General features: G+C 36.3%; 1 protein-coding gene across 1 annotated transcript; it reads left to right on the forward strand.

Annotated features, from left to right (window-relative positions):
• Positions 1 to 947: 947 nt before the first annotated feature.
• si:dkey-10c21.1 (uncharacterized) lies at positions 948 to 6319 on the forward strand. The gene is made up of 5 exons (XM_056465821.1): positions 948 to 1291; positions 1841 to 1897; positions 1980 to 2090; positions 2244 to 2300; positions 2394 to 6319. Exons 1-5 carry the CDS (start codon positions 1006 to 1008, stop codon positions 2648 to 2650), a joined length of 768 nt encoding a protein of 255 aa, XP_056321796.1. The 5' UTR covers positions 948 to 1005; the 3' UTR covers positions 2651 to 6319.
• Positions 6320 to 14170: the final 7851 nt, after the last annotated feature.

The following is a 14170-nucleotide window of genomic DNA, read 5'->3' on the forward strand; positions in this document are numbered from 1 at the left end:
CGGCAGTGGAACGCGAGCTCACAAAAGCCTTTAACGTTAAATCCGTAAACAAAGCGGCACGCGTCGCGTTTTTAACGTGGCTTACATGTGATAAGAGAATATAAAGAGTAACCGCGTGTACTGTACCAGGTTAACAACTCATCTTTGGGTAGAGACTGTCAATATTATCCATCTGAGCACAGCGTGACTTCATTCGACCGGCAGCGTCTGTGTGTGTGTGTCTAGTGTTTTTTCTGTGTTAGTGGGCGGGGCCGCAGGTTTCAAATCTCCCTGGTTTGCGCGCGTAACTACTGGCGAGGCTTGTGTTTCGTGGCTCCGTCATCGCGAAACACCTGATGACTCGTTATCAAGGCGACTCGTTTGAAGCACTATGAGTCGACTCTTTTATAGATGAATCAATAGTTTTAAACACTGTACACTTACAGATTTAAGCCTTAGCTGGATATTTCACTTCACTTAGAGCTGTGGTACACACTACATGGAAGGGCATTTTCAAAAACCCATAATATGGGCTCTTTAAGTAAACTTTGTTACAAATATTTACTCATGTCTTTAAGTAAATGTCAACTTGTCATTTTAAGGCAACAGCTTTACAATTGTAATAAATATACATAGATTTGTATACAACACTTTTAAATAAGGTGAATGCACTGCACAAGCATCATCGACACACTTGAATTCATAATCTCACCCTTTTGAACCCCAATAATTTATTTAGCATATACAAAAAGACAAGTCAACTTCACAACCCAGATTTCTAATCTCTCCATAAGAAAAATTATATACTTTATAAATGTGGTTATGGTTTCAAAAGTTACCCAACTGTCGGTGAGAAAAGAAAAGATATCCATGGTCTGACCCAATGACTGTGGGCTGACCATTTCCTTTATTTGACATAATCGCCTCCCAGCGGTAGACTAAATACAACGCACAAAGCGAAAGTGAAAACGAAAGGAAGCTTCTTGTTTTGTTCAATGCAAGACTGCAGCTGACGTGTTGTAGAAAATGGAGAAAATCATCGTGACCAACAAACCTAAACTCATCAGATGGCTTAGTGTGGATGCGACTGATTTATTGCAGCATGTTCAGTCAAAAGGGATTATAAAAACGGAGGAGTACAACGATCTGATGTCCGTGAGTTCATCTAGGAGCATAGTTATCAACCTTTTGGACTTACTCATTGGAAAGGGGGAAAGTACGTGTCTAACATTTCTGAAGTTACTGAAAGAAGATGATGTGAATGAAAGTTTTCCTGAGCTTAGAGAGTGGATTAAAACAGTGGACACTTCGGGTAAGTTGCAAATGCGTGCACGCTTAGGCTAATAGCAGGCTACTTCGTAAATTACAGTTCGTAAAATGCATGTGGCTCATTTTAGCTAAAGAGAGTATGCACAGATAAACATGTTTTCTTAAAGATTATTTAGGAAACCTGTTATTTAGGAAATGTTGGGCAGTTTTTGAATAATGAATACGCCCAATTGATGTAGGCTACATGTGAGTTTTTCACCATAGAAAAGCAGACTCAAAATCAAGTTCAACACATGGCATAAGCTACACATTTACATCAAACATGAACATTTGGCGTCTACAAGTCTTACTGTTAAAAATGTACAGTAATCTTAGGAAACTATAAGCCATAAACCTATAAACCATAAATAATAAAATTATTTTGACTGCATAAAAAATAAATAAGATTTAGGTTAGACATTCGTCAATGACAGCTGAAATCCAAAGTCATATGTTTTATGTTAACTGCTGAATAATGCATTAAGCTACAGTCTTTGCGTTTTTTCTGCTGTCATTTAAAATACGGTGTATGTTCTTGTCTCATTTTTTCCAGTGAATGCAGACATGAATGGAAGTCCAAGCCTCAAGCCACCAGGCACCAGAGTAACATGTTTGTGGGATTTATTGATATTTATTGGGGACATTATGGGATTTGAAATGAACAAAATTTGACAAATATTTTATGTAAACAGGCAAAATCTCTGCACCCAAGTGCAGTGATGTATATACATCTACCATAGCAGATTCAAGCACAGGCTCCATTGTACTTAATGCAACGACGGTAACACTTGGCAGATCAGACTGTAAGTGTAATTACAAGTTAGAAGTGCTATACATAAATTGACTGATATTGTTCATTAAATAAATTCGCCTGAAACTATTTAGGTAAACATTATTACTACTGCTGCTACTAATAATAATGTCAAAATAATCTTGTTTTTCTTCTAAAATTTCAGACCAGAAAGCTGAAAGAGATTGGGGAAGAAGAGGAATTGGTGACAGATCAATACAAGGTTAATTATTTATGATATATAACATTTATAAATTTTATATACATAAATCAAATTTTGTATTATATTAATAATATATACATATTTTTTTCCCAGATTGCCATAAATTTCTAAAAGCAAACACCAGTGCATTGGTTCAAAATGTGAAGGCGATTGATCCAATTCTTGATGATCTTAACTTGCATAAAGAATCCACTGCAAATGTGAGAGCGAAGACAACAGATCAAGATAAGATGAGGAAACTGCTTGACTGTGTGAATTGTGAAAGCATTGCTAAGAAGCTGGTTGATGCTTTGTTCGAGCATGAAGAAGATCTAATGAAGGAAATCATGCAGTGGTTGTATGCTCGTTAACTACTGGGAAATGTAATTCATCTTTTTTCAAGCAATACAAAATTGAAGTTAGTCCAGGGGCAGATGGAATAAGAGGTAGAGCACTGAAGCTGTTTGCTGAAGAATTGGGTCTAATTTTTATTTGTATATTTTAAATTGGTCTTTGCAGGTCCATTATGTACCTCACCACTGGAAACAGTCTTTTATCATTCCAGTACCAAACCATAACCTCACTTGTAATTAAAGTTTTTGAAAAAATAGTAATAGAGGTATAATTCAGGGTGTTCGCAGGGTCTTAAAAAGTCTTAAACTTCTAAAACAAACTTTTAGCCCTTAAAAACTCTTAAATTCACTGAAAAACTGTGTTGTAGATCTTAAATCATTTTAAACAGGTCTTAATTGTTCTGTGTCTAAGTAAAACTACCCAATCTGGGGTGCTTTTTCCATACAACGACATAACTTGTGGCTGAACTATCACAGTGCGATGCATCGTTTGAGAAAAGAACGATGTAATGAGGAGTATTTCCCAAAACCATAGCTGCTTTTGGAGACGTAACAAAAATTCCACTTTTAAATATTAGGTCACCTACAGCTTTCATCATGAGCCACAGCTGTGTTCAAAATTGCATAAACGTTTTCAAAGTGCACTATGAAGGGAAAGCAATTGTCAATATGAGGATTGCTAAAACTGAACTGTAAAAATAATTTGAAAGCAAATTACATTTTAAGAGAGATGACTTTAATGCTTTTAAAAAAAAAATCATTCCAAGTTTAAATGTTCGAACGTTCCAAAGGAATAGGGCACAGGGGGGATAACTGGGAATAGAACACCGTCAGGAACTATGCTTCTAACTACAGCTCTAGAGGTGTAGTTGCAGTCGTACAAGTTTGTGACGCAGTTTGTGAATGTTCGTTGGAACGATGGATTTGGGAAACGCCAAATCAGCTAACTATGTTTGTATCGACTGAACTTGCGACCTTAGTTTGCTAACGATGCTTTTCAGGAAACGCACCCCTGGTCGACACCCAATCACCTATAATTCATATTAAAACTTTTTTAATATGTATATATTTAATTTTTTTCTTGCAAAGAGATACAATTCACAACAGCTGTTAGACATTTTTACAGCAAATTCTCCTAATTAAATTCCCTAAAAGAAACCTAAAACAACACATCCCTGCACATTTTCCATGTCTTCTTAACCAAACACATCTGATTCAGATCACCAGGTCATTAGCCAAGACTGAAAGACACGTAATGTGTGTTGGCAGACAAAGGAGACATCCAAAACATGCAGTGTTGGTGCTCCTCCAGGAATGTGGTTGAGAAACACTGCTTTACATGATCTCCATTAATACAAAAACTATTTTGAGAAGTTAGCGGGCCATTGAAAAATCCTTAGTGTTTAGCCCTGTATAAGTCTATAATTTCAATCATTATAGTCCTTAAAGCGTCTTAAAATGTCTTAAATTTGATCAGAAGAAACCTCGATCCATTGCAATTTGCCTATAGAGCTACCTATAGAGGATGCGGCACTGACCTTACTGGACCTGGTGTATAAACATTTCTAAGTTAGTAACAATCCTACTATTATTTGTAGATTTTTGTATGGCATTCAACACAGTTCGCCCAAACTCGTTGGTTCACAAGCTGAGGTTGAACTTTGGTGTGGATGCAAGTATGACTGCTTGGTTACTGGATTTCGTTACTAGGTCTCAGGGGGTTAGGGTTATTAGCATTCTTTCAGACCCTATAACTAAATCTACTGTATGGGCTCACTACAGGGATATGTTCTTTCTACTCTATTTTACATCTTATTGACCTTATTCTTCACGTAGGAGTGGGCGCAGCCATTGGAATCTTTTTGGCTCAAATATTCCGGTCTTATTCACTTCAGTTGATTTTTAGACGTTAAAAACAGCTCGTTCGGCTGCTTGACGTTGCAAACTGATATTTTCTTATGATATTATGCTCCTCTTTGTTCATAGTTATGAACACAATTTTTTGTAGAGCAAGCGTTTTGAGCATTTATTATTCCTAGTCAATTCTCCCACAGGTGACTGAATTAGAAGTTCTAAAACAATCGTGAAAACGGGTGCACTTCTGCATTGAAGAATAAGGTCAATGCACACGAGTGTCGCAGTCTCTTTGAAAATCTGAACCTTTTTGAATTTGCGGACGACACTGTTATTGTAAGTTTGTTGGTTGTTGAGGAGAGAGACCATGGTCCTGTAGTTAAGTATTTTACATATTGGTGTCGAGAGGCTGTTCTACATCTGACCACAGAAAACAAAGAAGATGTGGATCGACCTGCCGCGAAAGTAGTTTCAGCTATAAAGATTGATAACCACCAGATTGAATTAGTCAAAAGTTATAAATAAATAGGTTGCATTATTGATAATAAAATACATTTGAATGAAAATACTGAAAGACTATGTATAGTACAGGCCAACAAAGATGTTATTGTCTGCTGATATTAGCGAAGTTTAATATTGATAGTACTCTGATGCAGGGGCATAGGATTAACATGGACAGAGGTGACGTGTCCCCACTAAAATCCACTGACTTGAAATCTCCTCACCAGTAATTTAATCTGTCAGTTCTCCTGATCTCTCAGAGTAGCATGTCGAATTTCGGTTCTAGCTATTGTTCAAAAACCTACCGCCTGTTCTTCACCTACTTTAATTAATACTGATGTATGAGACGCGTTTCATTTGCACCATGGCCAAAAAAACGTAAGTCTTTATTAAACTCTTTCTTTGTCAGTTAAAGCATTTGTTAACATTACACAAAATTAAATAGCAGTGTTAATGTTTAAGTGTTAAAGTGATTCTGCAGCAAATGAAAAAACAATGTCAAGAGCAAATTTACGCCCATGCTCTGCTTTTTTCATTTGGCTTATTCAGAATAGATTCGAACCTTTTCACTGATTTGTTGGTTTGCTTCTTTAAAAGTAAAACAGAAGAATTCACTGTCTAAGGTTTTAAAAACCTGTAGCAAAGAAAGTATTGGGGCGAAAGTGTCAGGGCTAACTAATTTGTTTGAAATTCAGGTGTTAAAGGAAGCTCATCAGATTACATCGGACATATCCAATCCTCTGTTTGATTCATTTCAATGTTGGTATAGGGTTCCTTTGACAAGGACCAACAGATTGAAATTTTCATTTGTTCCTTGTGCTATTGATTTGCTAAATTTTAATGGGAAGAGGTCTGTTTTTACTACTATAAATGCAGCTTGATCTTTGTCTTAAGTGTGGCATGGTATGTACTGTATGTTTTAAATCTATTACGCTGCAGAAGAAATCGCCCCAAAAGGGCAGAATAAAGTTTACAGTAAATTTTGATGTACCAGTAGATTAAATATGTCTAGTTGGGCCTAAGTATTGTGTAACTCAGTTTAGCATAAAACACAGAAACAATAGTGTTATGCACTGTCTATGGAGGGAACATAGCACTAACACTTTTTTACGTTATCAAAAACTCTTGTTTTCTAAAAACTCTCTATATATGTTTTTATTATTGAGAACTGTTTTGAACAATCAGATCAGCGGTGTATTGACTGTCATTGAAAAATGAAGTTTTTCATTTTGTGTTTCTTTATGGTCATACTAAATTGCTCAATAAGCACATTTCCATCCATCTGATCTTGTGAATTTGAAAAAGAAATAATTACAATAATGAAATAAATGTTGTACCAAGTAAAAAAATCTTGTGTTGACTTAAGTTTTTAAAATCTTTATGTTGTTGATACCCTCACACATTTATATACTGTACACTATCAAACACATTGTCACAAATATTCAGTCAAGGAAAGTAGGTTAAGACAGCTTTCTCTAGACTAGTGTACATTTTAAATATATTAGAATATTTTCTAATTGGCAGAGTATCTTCTACAGTATTTACAGTTGGAAATAAAATGACATTTGCTAAATAAGTTGTCAACTACCCTCTGAAATTTTGGATTAGCTCTTCAGTGTTTGGACTCTAGTGATTTTTAAACCACACTGAACTGAGCTAAGCTGAACTTAAACACTGAAAACTGAACTACACTGTTCCAATTTACTATGACCTTTAATGTGAAGCTGCTTTGACACAATCTACATTGTAAAAGCGCTATACAAATAAAAGGTGAATTGAATTGAATTGAATTGAACTGAAAACATCCACAGGTTTGCTGCTCAATGGGATTTGAATGTATGTGTTGTCAATCATTGTGCGGTATAACTAAACATAAAAATGTGTAGTGCTCTGCATAAACGAGTACACCTCTCACAGATCTAATACATATTTCCTATAGGATCATTCATTTATTTTCTTTTCGGCTTAGTCCCTTTATTAATCAGGGGTCACCACAGCGGAATAAACCACCAACTTATCCAGCATATGTTTTACGCAGTGGATGCGTAAACAAAGCTCTTCTATCCGCAACACAACACTGGGAAATGTTCTATAGGATACTTTACAACAATATATTTGTGCATATATATATATATATATATATATATATATATATATATATATATATATATATATATATATATATATATATATATATATTAGCTTAGTCTGTACTAAAGCCAAAACTGAAACTAATATAACATAAAACTTAAGATCGCAGTTCAAAAATTTGTACATCTGAGTTATTATGTTGGGCAGAATATTAAATTAATTTGTAATAAAGAGGAAAAATCAAGAGAAACAAAACATTTTTTGAGAATTTTGTACTTTATACATAGTTTTTGTTCTTGCAGTAACTCATTTGAATTTAATTGTATTATCTATCTATTCCTCTATTCTTTATTTCAATGGATAAGTTTTTTTTTTTTTGTTTTTTTTTGGGGGGGAATTGCACCAAATAAATGCACCAAAGATAAATGCACCAAAAACTATTGCCTAAATTTACAGACAAATGGTATAAAATATAAATTTTCTAAAGGAAATGTACTGTTTTATGCTGAGCACTAGATAGACTATATCAGTAGTAATTAAAAATCTGTATACATTTATTTCTCGAATCCCATCGTTTGTGGTACAGACAGTATCCAATGATGTGATTTTGCACGGCTTCAACTGGAAGCGCAGTAACATCTTTCAGCCACTAGGTGGAGATGGTGATTCAGCACAACCAGAATAGAGAAAGAAGAACGAGCCTAATCTGTGACTGAAGACCTGTTCCTGATGGTGTTCAGCATGTCACAGGTAAAGATTCAAACTTGAGAGCAGTATTGAGTATTGCTTTTGAAACTAATCTTTTATTTATGTGGGAAAGCTACAGGCTAATTTACAGTCGTAGCATTAATTATGCTCAGGTTGCGGAGGTGCTATTTGTGTTGCTTGTTGGTTTGTGGTTTGTACGTTATCTCTGAACGTTTTGGAAGCATTGGTTTAATTCCTTCGGTTTGTAGTCGTGGGGCATACACACAGTTCCTTGTTATTTATCAATTACATGTACTGAAAGTAACGTTTAAACTGAGTCAAAGACTTTGGCTGTATCATACACCAGATTGTTGCACCAGCATCTAAAATTTGAGAGCTTTAAGTCTGTCTGTCGGTATAATTATGTGTGATGTGGTTTTTGGTAGAGCAGAGTTTAAAAGGATAGTTTAGCAAAAACTGAAAATTCAGTTCCGATTTTCTCACCGTTTGCTACTTGTTCCAAACATGTTTGACTTTCTTCTGTTGAGGAAAAAAAGAAGATATTTTGAAGAAAGCTGGAAACCTGTAACCATTGACTGTAGGTTATTTGTTTTTCAGTGGAAGTGTTTAGTCAAAGTCAGCTATATTGTACATTCAACCACATGAACAGGACATACGGAGAATAGAAATTGTGTTACTCTCAGACCCTTGGTGCCTAACAGATAATATTAATACAAAAAGTAGAATTTTAAAAAGAAATTTAAATAAATACAATTACACATATAATATAATCTAAAAATAAAAACTGTAACATTTACACTTAAGAGCACATGAAAAGGAGTGCAAACCAGAGTTGTGCAGATGCGAAACTGTATATAGTGCAAAAAGTACAGTACAATGCGAAACAGAGTATAGTACAAAAAAAAAAAAAAAAGCTTTTAAATATGATAAAGTGACTTGTGTCTTAATGATATACAGCAGGGGTCACCAGTCTTGTTCCTGGAGGTCCGGTGCTCTGCAGGGTTTAGCTCCAACTTGCCTCAACACACCTGCCTGGGTGTTTCAAGTATACCTAGTAAAGCTGCGGTCACACTTGACTTTTCTTCCCATAGACTTCCATTCATACGCACGCGAATGCGTCAGACCGGAAACGCAGGGTCATGCGTCCAGTTTCGCAGGTTGCTGCGGTGCAAAGTTCAAGCTTGGTGAACTCTGACCTGCGAAATCGCATCACTTGACTGCGTGAGACCAATTGAGGATCAAAACAGGACCTCTCTGGACAGAAATGTAAAATATGGAGCAATTGCTGGCTTTTTTTAATGTCTAATCATCTTGTTTAATCCCGCCCCTTTTTGCAGCGCCGTACGACAGAATTTCGCACACACAAAGCCCGGTGTGACCGTAGCTTAAGACCTTGATTAGCTTGTTGAGGTGTGTTTGATTAGGGTTGAAGCTAAAATCTGCAGGACACCGGACCTCCAGGAACAAGTTTGGTGATCCCTGATGTACAGGGACATAGTATGAAATAGCTACAGTGGCTGGGAAGTGCAAAACGACATTACAAAGTGTGAAACACTTTTACGAAGCTCAAGACAAATTGACATTTTGGAAAACATTTTTACCTATCATAAGACACAATTACATAGGAAAAACGATTTTACCAAGGACGAAACAAATTTACATTTTAGAAAAAAGTTAAAACGCAAAACACTTTTACCAGTCCCGAAACTAATTTACAATGACAGATTCTTTATGTAAAGGGAATGTACTACACACCGGAAAATATCAGCTTGTGTATGGCTTTGTTGACACAGGTTAACATGAGTCTACAACTATAAAAATCATAGTTTGACCAACTGCGAAAAAAAACATTGTTTTGTCATTTAGAGCTATTCTGAGAAAATCTCAGTGTGAGAGTATGTAGAAACATGTAAATGCGAGTACATGGAAACAAGTTAACACGAGTCCACAGCCAAAGCACAACATATTTTGACTGGTAAAAATATCAAATCTGCCCTCGACTTGTAGTTCTGAATAGCTCAGTTAGATAGGTCGATTGATAGTCGTGCTGAACTTTTTGACTTTGTGACGAATCTGCAAACGTGTATGGTTTACATCTGGAAAGAGTCACCAGTTAACACTAACACCAGTTAAACCGTAACACCGGCTTCATTCAGTTTACTTTCAAGAGTCCTCAAGCAGATGTGTGGTACATTCCGTGTCACTTCCGGTGTGTGGTACATTCTCTTTACGTAAAGAATCTGTCATTGTAAATTAGTTTTGGGACTGGTAAAAGCGTTTTGCGTCTTTTTTCTAAAATGTACATTTGTTTAGTCCTTGGTAAAATCGTTCTTCCTATGTAATTGTGTCTTATGATAGGTAAAAATGTTTTCCAAAATGTAAATTTGTCTTGAGCTTCGTAAAAGTGTTTCACACTTAATAATGTTGTTTTGCACTTCCCGGCCACATTAGGGGTAGGGCTGGGCAATTAATCGAAAAGTAATCAAACGACATTCATGACCTATAATCGATCAAATTTTTGCTGGTCAATTTTTTCAATTATTTTTTCAATAGGTGACCCTGCTCTGTTAAGGCGTTTGTTATATTATTCTGATATTATACTTCTGCCAAGCGCACGCGTATGGTCCGGCGCAGCCTTCGCATACCCGCATACTTCACACCTCTTAAAAAATGTAAATACATGTCACAATGACATGTATCACAAGCTTTGTGATTGGTCGATTTGGTAATGGTGATGTGTGCTTTAATTTCAGTTGTTCAGCGTTGATGTTCAATAAATAATCATAGACAGTTGATAGTGTGTACTTCAATTATTTTAAAATCAAGTAATGCACCCTTCATTCAGAAACCTCTCACTTGTATTATGTGAGTATTAACCTGTATTAACCTCTCAATTGTATTATATTTACTGCACAAAACTTATCAGAGAACTGTGAGGGCAAAAAATAAAATAAATATATAAAATAATCTTTTATCAATCGTAATCAAGTTAAAATCTTCAATTAATCGAGATTTTGGTTTTAGGCCAAATCACCCAGCCGTAGTATGAGGTAACTAGCAGTCCAATGTTACACAAAGTGACCGATGTAGATATATGTGTGTGTGTGTGTGTGTGTGTGTGTGTGTTTACTATTGTTTGTTATGAAAGTCAATGATTAAAGATGTTCAGCTTTCTTCAAAATATCTTTTTGTGTGAAAATGTTTTTATTTTTTATATAAGCATGCACCAGAGTCAACAATACATAAATGTGTGTACAGTGTGTGGAAAAAATGTATTTTATTCAAACCCATTGTAAATTCAGATCATTTTAAAGTAGTCTCTTACTTTTTCCATAGCATGTTTACAAGCATGCCTGCTTCTGTACATACACGTGGAGAGGGGACATTGAACTTTTCCAAATCTCTTCATCATAAACTCTATTTCTGTTTGGATGCTGCATTGAATGGCAATTTACTCGTTTTTTTATGTAGCTATCACAATTTACAAAATTTACAACTATTAAAGTCACCTGTGTAGATGAAGAGTGTCATTTTAGTAGTTTTGAGTACTAGAACGTTTCAAGAAATCAACCTTTATTCCTGACCGAAGTGTCCTCACTGCAGTAGGCTAATTGTTATTCCTCCTCTTGCCTGCCTGTCTGATGTTCTCCGGTCAGTCTGATGCTGCAGCTGTAAGCGGATCACTGCCCGCCAGCTCACGCCTCTCCAGACGCCACAGACAGCGGTGTGGTAAACAGGGTCAGAAATTTCTCCTCTATGAGTGTTTCTGTATAGTGTGTGTGTGAGAGAGAGAGAGAGAAAGAAAGAAAGAATGAGAGTGTTATGATCACCAGCAGTGTTGCCCTTGCAGGCTGCTGGAGAACACTCTGTCATTGAACTGAACTACATTTCCCATCATGCCCTTCACCCCCACACCAGGTTCCATATCAGGCCTGATTACACTCAAACAGATGAAGCTGTTTAGGACTAATTACAAGGAATATATACACCACACACGCACATCTTGGCTGAGTCTTGTTTCTGTTGTAGCAAGCATCTCTTAAGTGTTATCCTTGTTTATTCTAGACGTGTTTTGAATCTTGCTTGTTTTACTATTTGGGTTTGTTTTTCCGCCCGCCTCAACCATTCGCCTGTTTATATGGACCACTGTCTGAAATATCATGCTACCGTCAATCCCTGTTTGAACCGTGCCTGCTTGATGATTCTAAATAACACTGCATTTGGATCCTCACCTCTGTTGCCACTCCAACTCATTACAGAGAGAGTGATGGGGTTTCCCAGCACTGGGGGTTCAAGAGGTAGTGTTATACTGGGTTTGCTGCTGGAAGGGCATATGCTAAAGTAATTAGTGGTTCATTCCACTGTGGCAACCCCTGATAAATCAGGAAAACCCACCAAAATGTGTTGAGTTTGAGGTCTCAGGTAGTTTAGTTTCGAGTTTCTTCTAATCATCAAGGATAGGTTGTGAAAAGTTGAGACTTTTTAGATCTAACCAACTAACCAACCAATCAGCTAGCTAATTAACTAACAAAGTAACCAACCATCAAACTAACTAATGAACAACAACAAAACATGTTAATTGAGAGAATGAGTGACCTATTGCAGTATGTGATTGCAGATTGACATATTAGATGTCAATAAATTCAGGGACTGCAGGTACAAAATAGCCTTTTGGATATTTCTGGCAAGTTGTATATTTCTGTATTATAAAAATCTATTGTACCTTTCAAATAAAATATAAATGCAAATTTGGTCAGTATGCGTGATAGAGGTGTATTTAGTCAATGCAGGAATGACAACCTAAGCAGGAATAGGTTTATCATGCCTTTATAACGTAGGTATAGTTCAGATGTTGGGGAAGTTAATACAGTTTTCTTAATACTGTTTTCATTTTTTTTTTAAATTTATATATACATTTAATCTCTTGGCTGACACTTTTATCCAAAGCAGCTTACAAATTAGGTCAATAGACGTAAAGTGATAAAACAACATGCAATAAAATAACAATTTTAAGAGTGAGTTTATTGAAAGAGCGGGGACAAAAGTACCATTTTTGATTAAAACCTAATGTTAAAAGATAATGTTGTTGACAGAAATGTATATTTGCTGTGGCAAATTTCTACTCTAAGATTGATCATTACTGTGACGCATGAAAAGAGAAATATAGTATTTAATGAAGAAAAAAGTACCGATACGGTGATTTACTTTGTGCATTTGAAAACTGCCATCCAGACCTAACCTGCGGGACACAGTGATGAAATTACATGATATTTGGCAGCTCAGTCAAGGGTTGCATGCCAAATGTGCTGTTATACCCTGGAAAGCAAATGTCAGGGCTTCGAGAAAATCATGTTACTTTCATCCCACTCTCCCCTACATTAAAAATAAATAAATAGAAATGGAGAATAAATAAAATGGAAATTTGTTAGCATTAGAGGGCTGAAGTAATGTATATATGGTATATTATCCATCTACTTAGAAGTGTTACACTTCTAGTTACTGGCAAAAGTCGTTTTATTGCAATAACACGGTACAAGTAATACTCACTGCCTCAACTGTGTCATCTAATAGATTATGTAACTAACAAGTCAAGTCAAAAGAGCTTTATCGTCATTCCTCTGCATGTTAACACATAGAGTGAAACAAAATATTGTACCTTGCTGAGTGATAAATACACTCACCGGCCACGTTATTAGGTACACCTTACTAGTACTGGGTTGGACCCCTTTTTGCCTTCAGAACTGCTTTAATCCTTCATGGCACAGATTCAACAAGGTACTGGAAATATTCCTCAGATTTTGGTCCATATTGACATGACAGCATCACGTGGTTGCTGCAGATTTGTCGGCTGCACATCCATGATCCGAATCACTCATTCCACCACATCTCAAAGGTGCTCTAATGGATTGAGTTTTGGTGACTTTGAAGGCCATTTGAGTACAGTGAAATCATTGTCATGTTGATGAAACCAGTCTGAGATGGTTCGCGCTTTATGACATGGCGCATTATCATACTGGAAGTAGCCATCAGAAGATGGGTACACTGTGGTTATAAAGGGTTGGACATGGTCAGCAACAATACTCAGCTGTAGCGTTGACATGATGCTCAATTGATACTAATGGGCACAAAGTGTGCCAAGAAATATCCCCTACACCATTACACCACCATCACCATTATGAATCGTTTGATACAAGGCTGGAGTGATCCATGCTTTCATGAGTTTGATGCCAAGTTCTGACCCTACCATCCAAATGTCACAGCAGAAATCCAGACTCATCAGACCAGGCAATGTTTTTTTTTTATCTTCTATTGTCCAATTTTGGTGAGCCTGTGTGAATTGTAGCCTCAGTTTCCTGTTCTTAGTTGGCACCTGGTGTGGTCCTC

The sequence above is a fragment of the Danio aesculapii genome, chromosome 9 (genome assembly GCF_903798145.1).
Source record: "Danio aesculapii chromosome 9, fDanAes4.1, whole genome shotgun sequence".
Taxonomy (NCBI): Eukaryota; Metazoa; Chordata; class Actinopteri; order Cypriniformes; family Danionidae; genus Danio; species Danio aesculapii.

Excerpts from the sequence above, each read along its gene's own strand:
- si:dkey-10c21.1 (XM_056465821.1), top strand. The coding sequence starts at position 1,006 with ATGGAGAAAATCATCGTGACCAACAAACCTAAACTCATCAGATGGCTT. Across the intron at positions 1,292-1,840 it reads TAAAACAGTGGACACTTCGG|TGAATGCAGACATGAATGGA; the intron begins GTAAGTTGCAAA and ends CATTTTTTCCAG. Across the intron at positions 1,898-1,979 it reads ACCAGGCACCAGAGTAACAT|GCAAAATCTCTGCACCCAAG; the intron begins GTTTGTGGGATT and ends TTATGTAAACAG.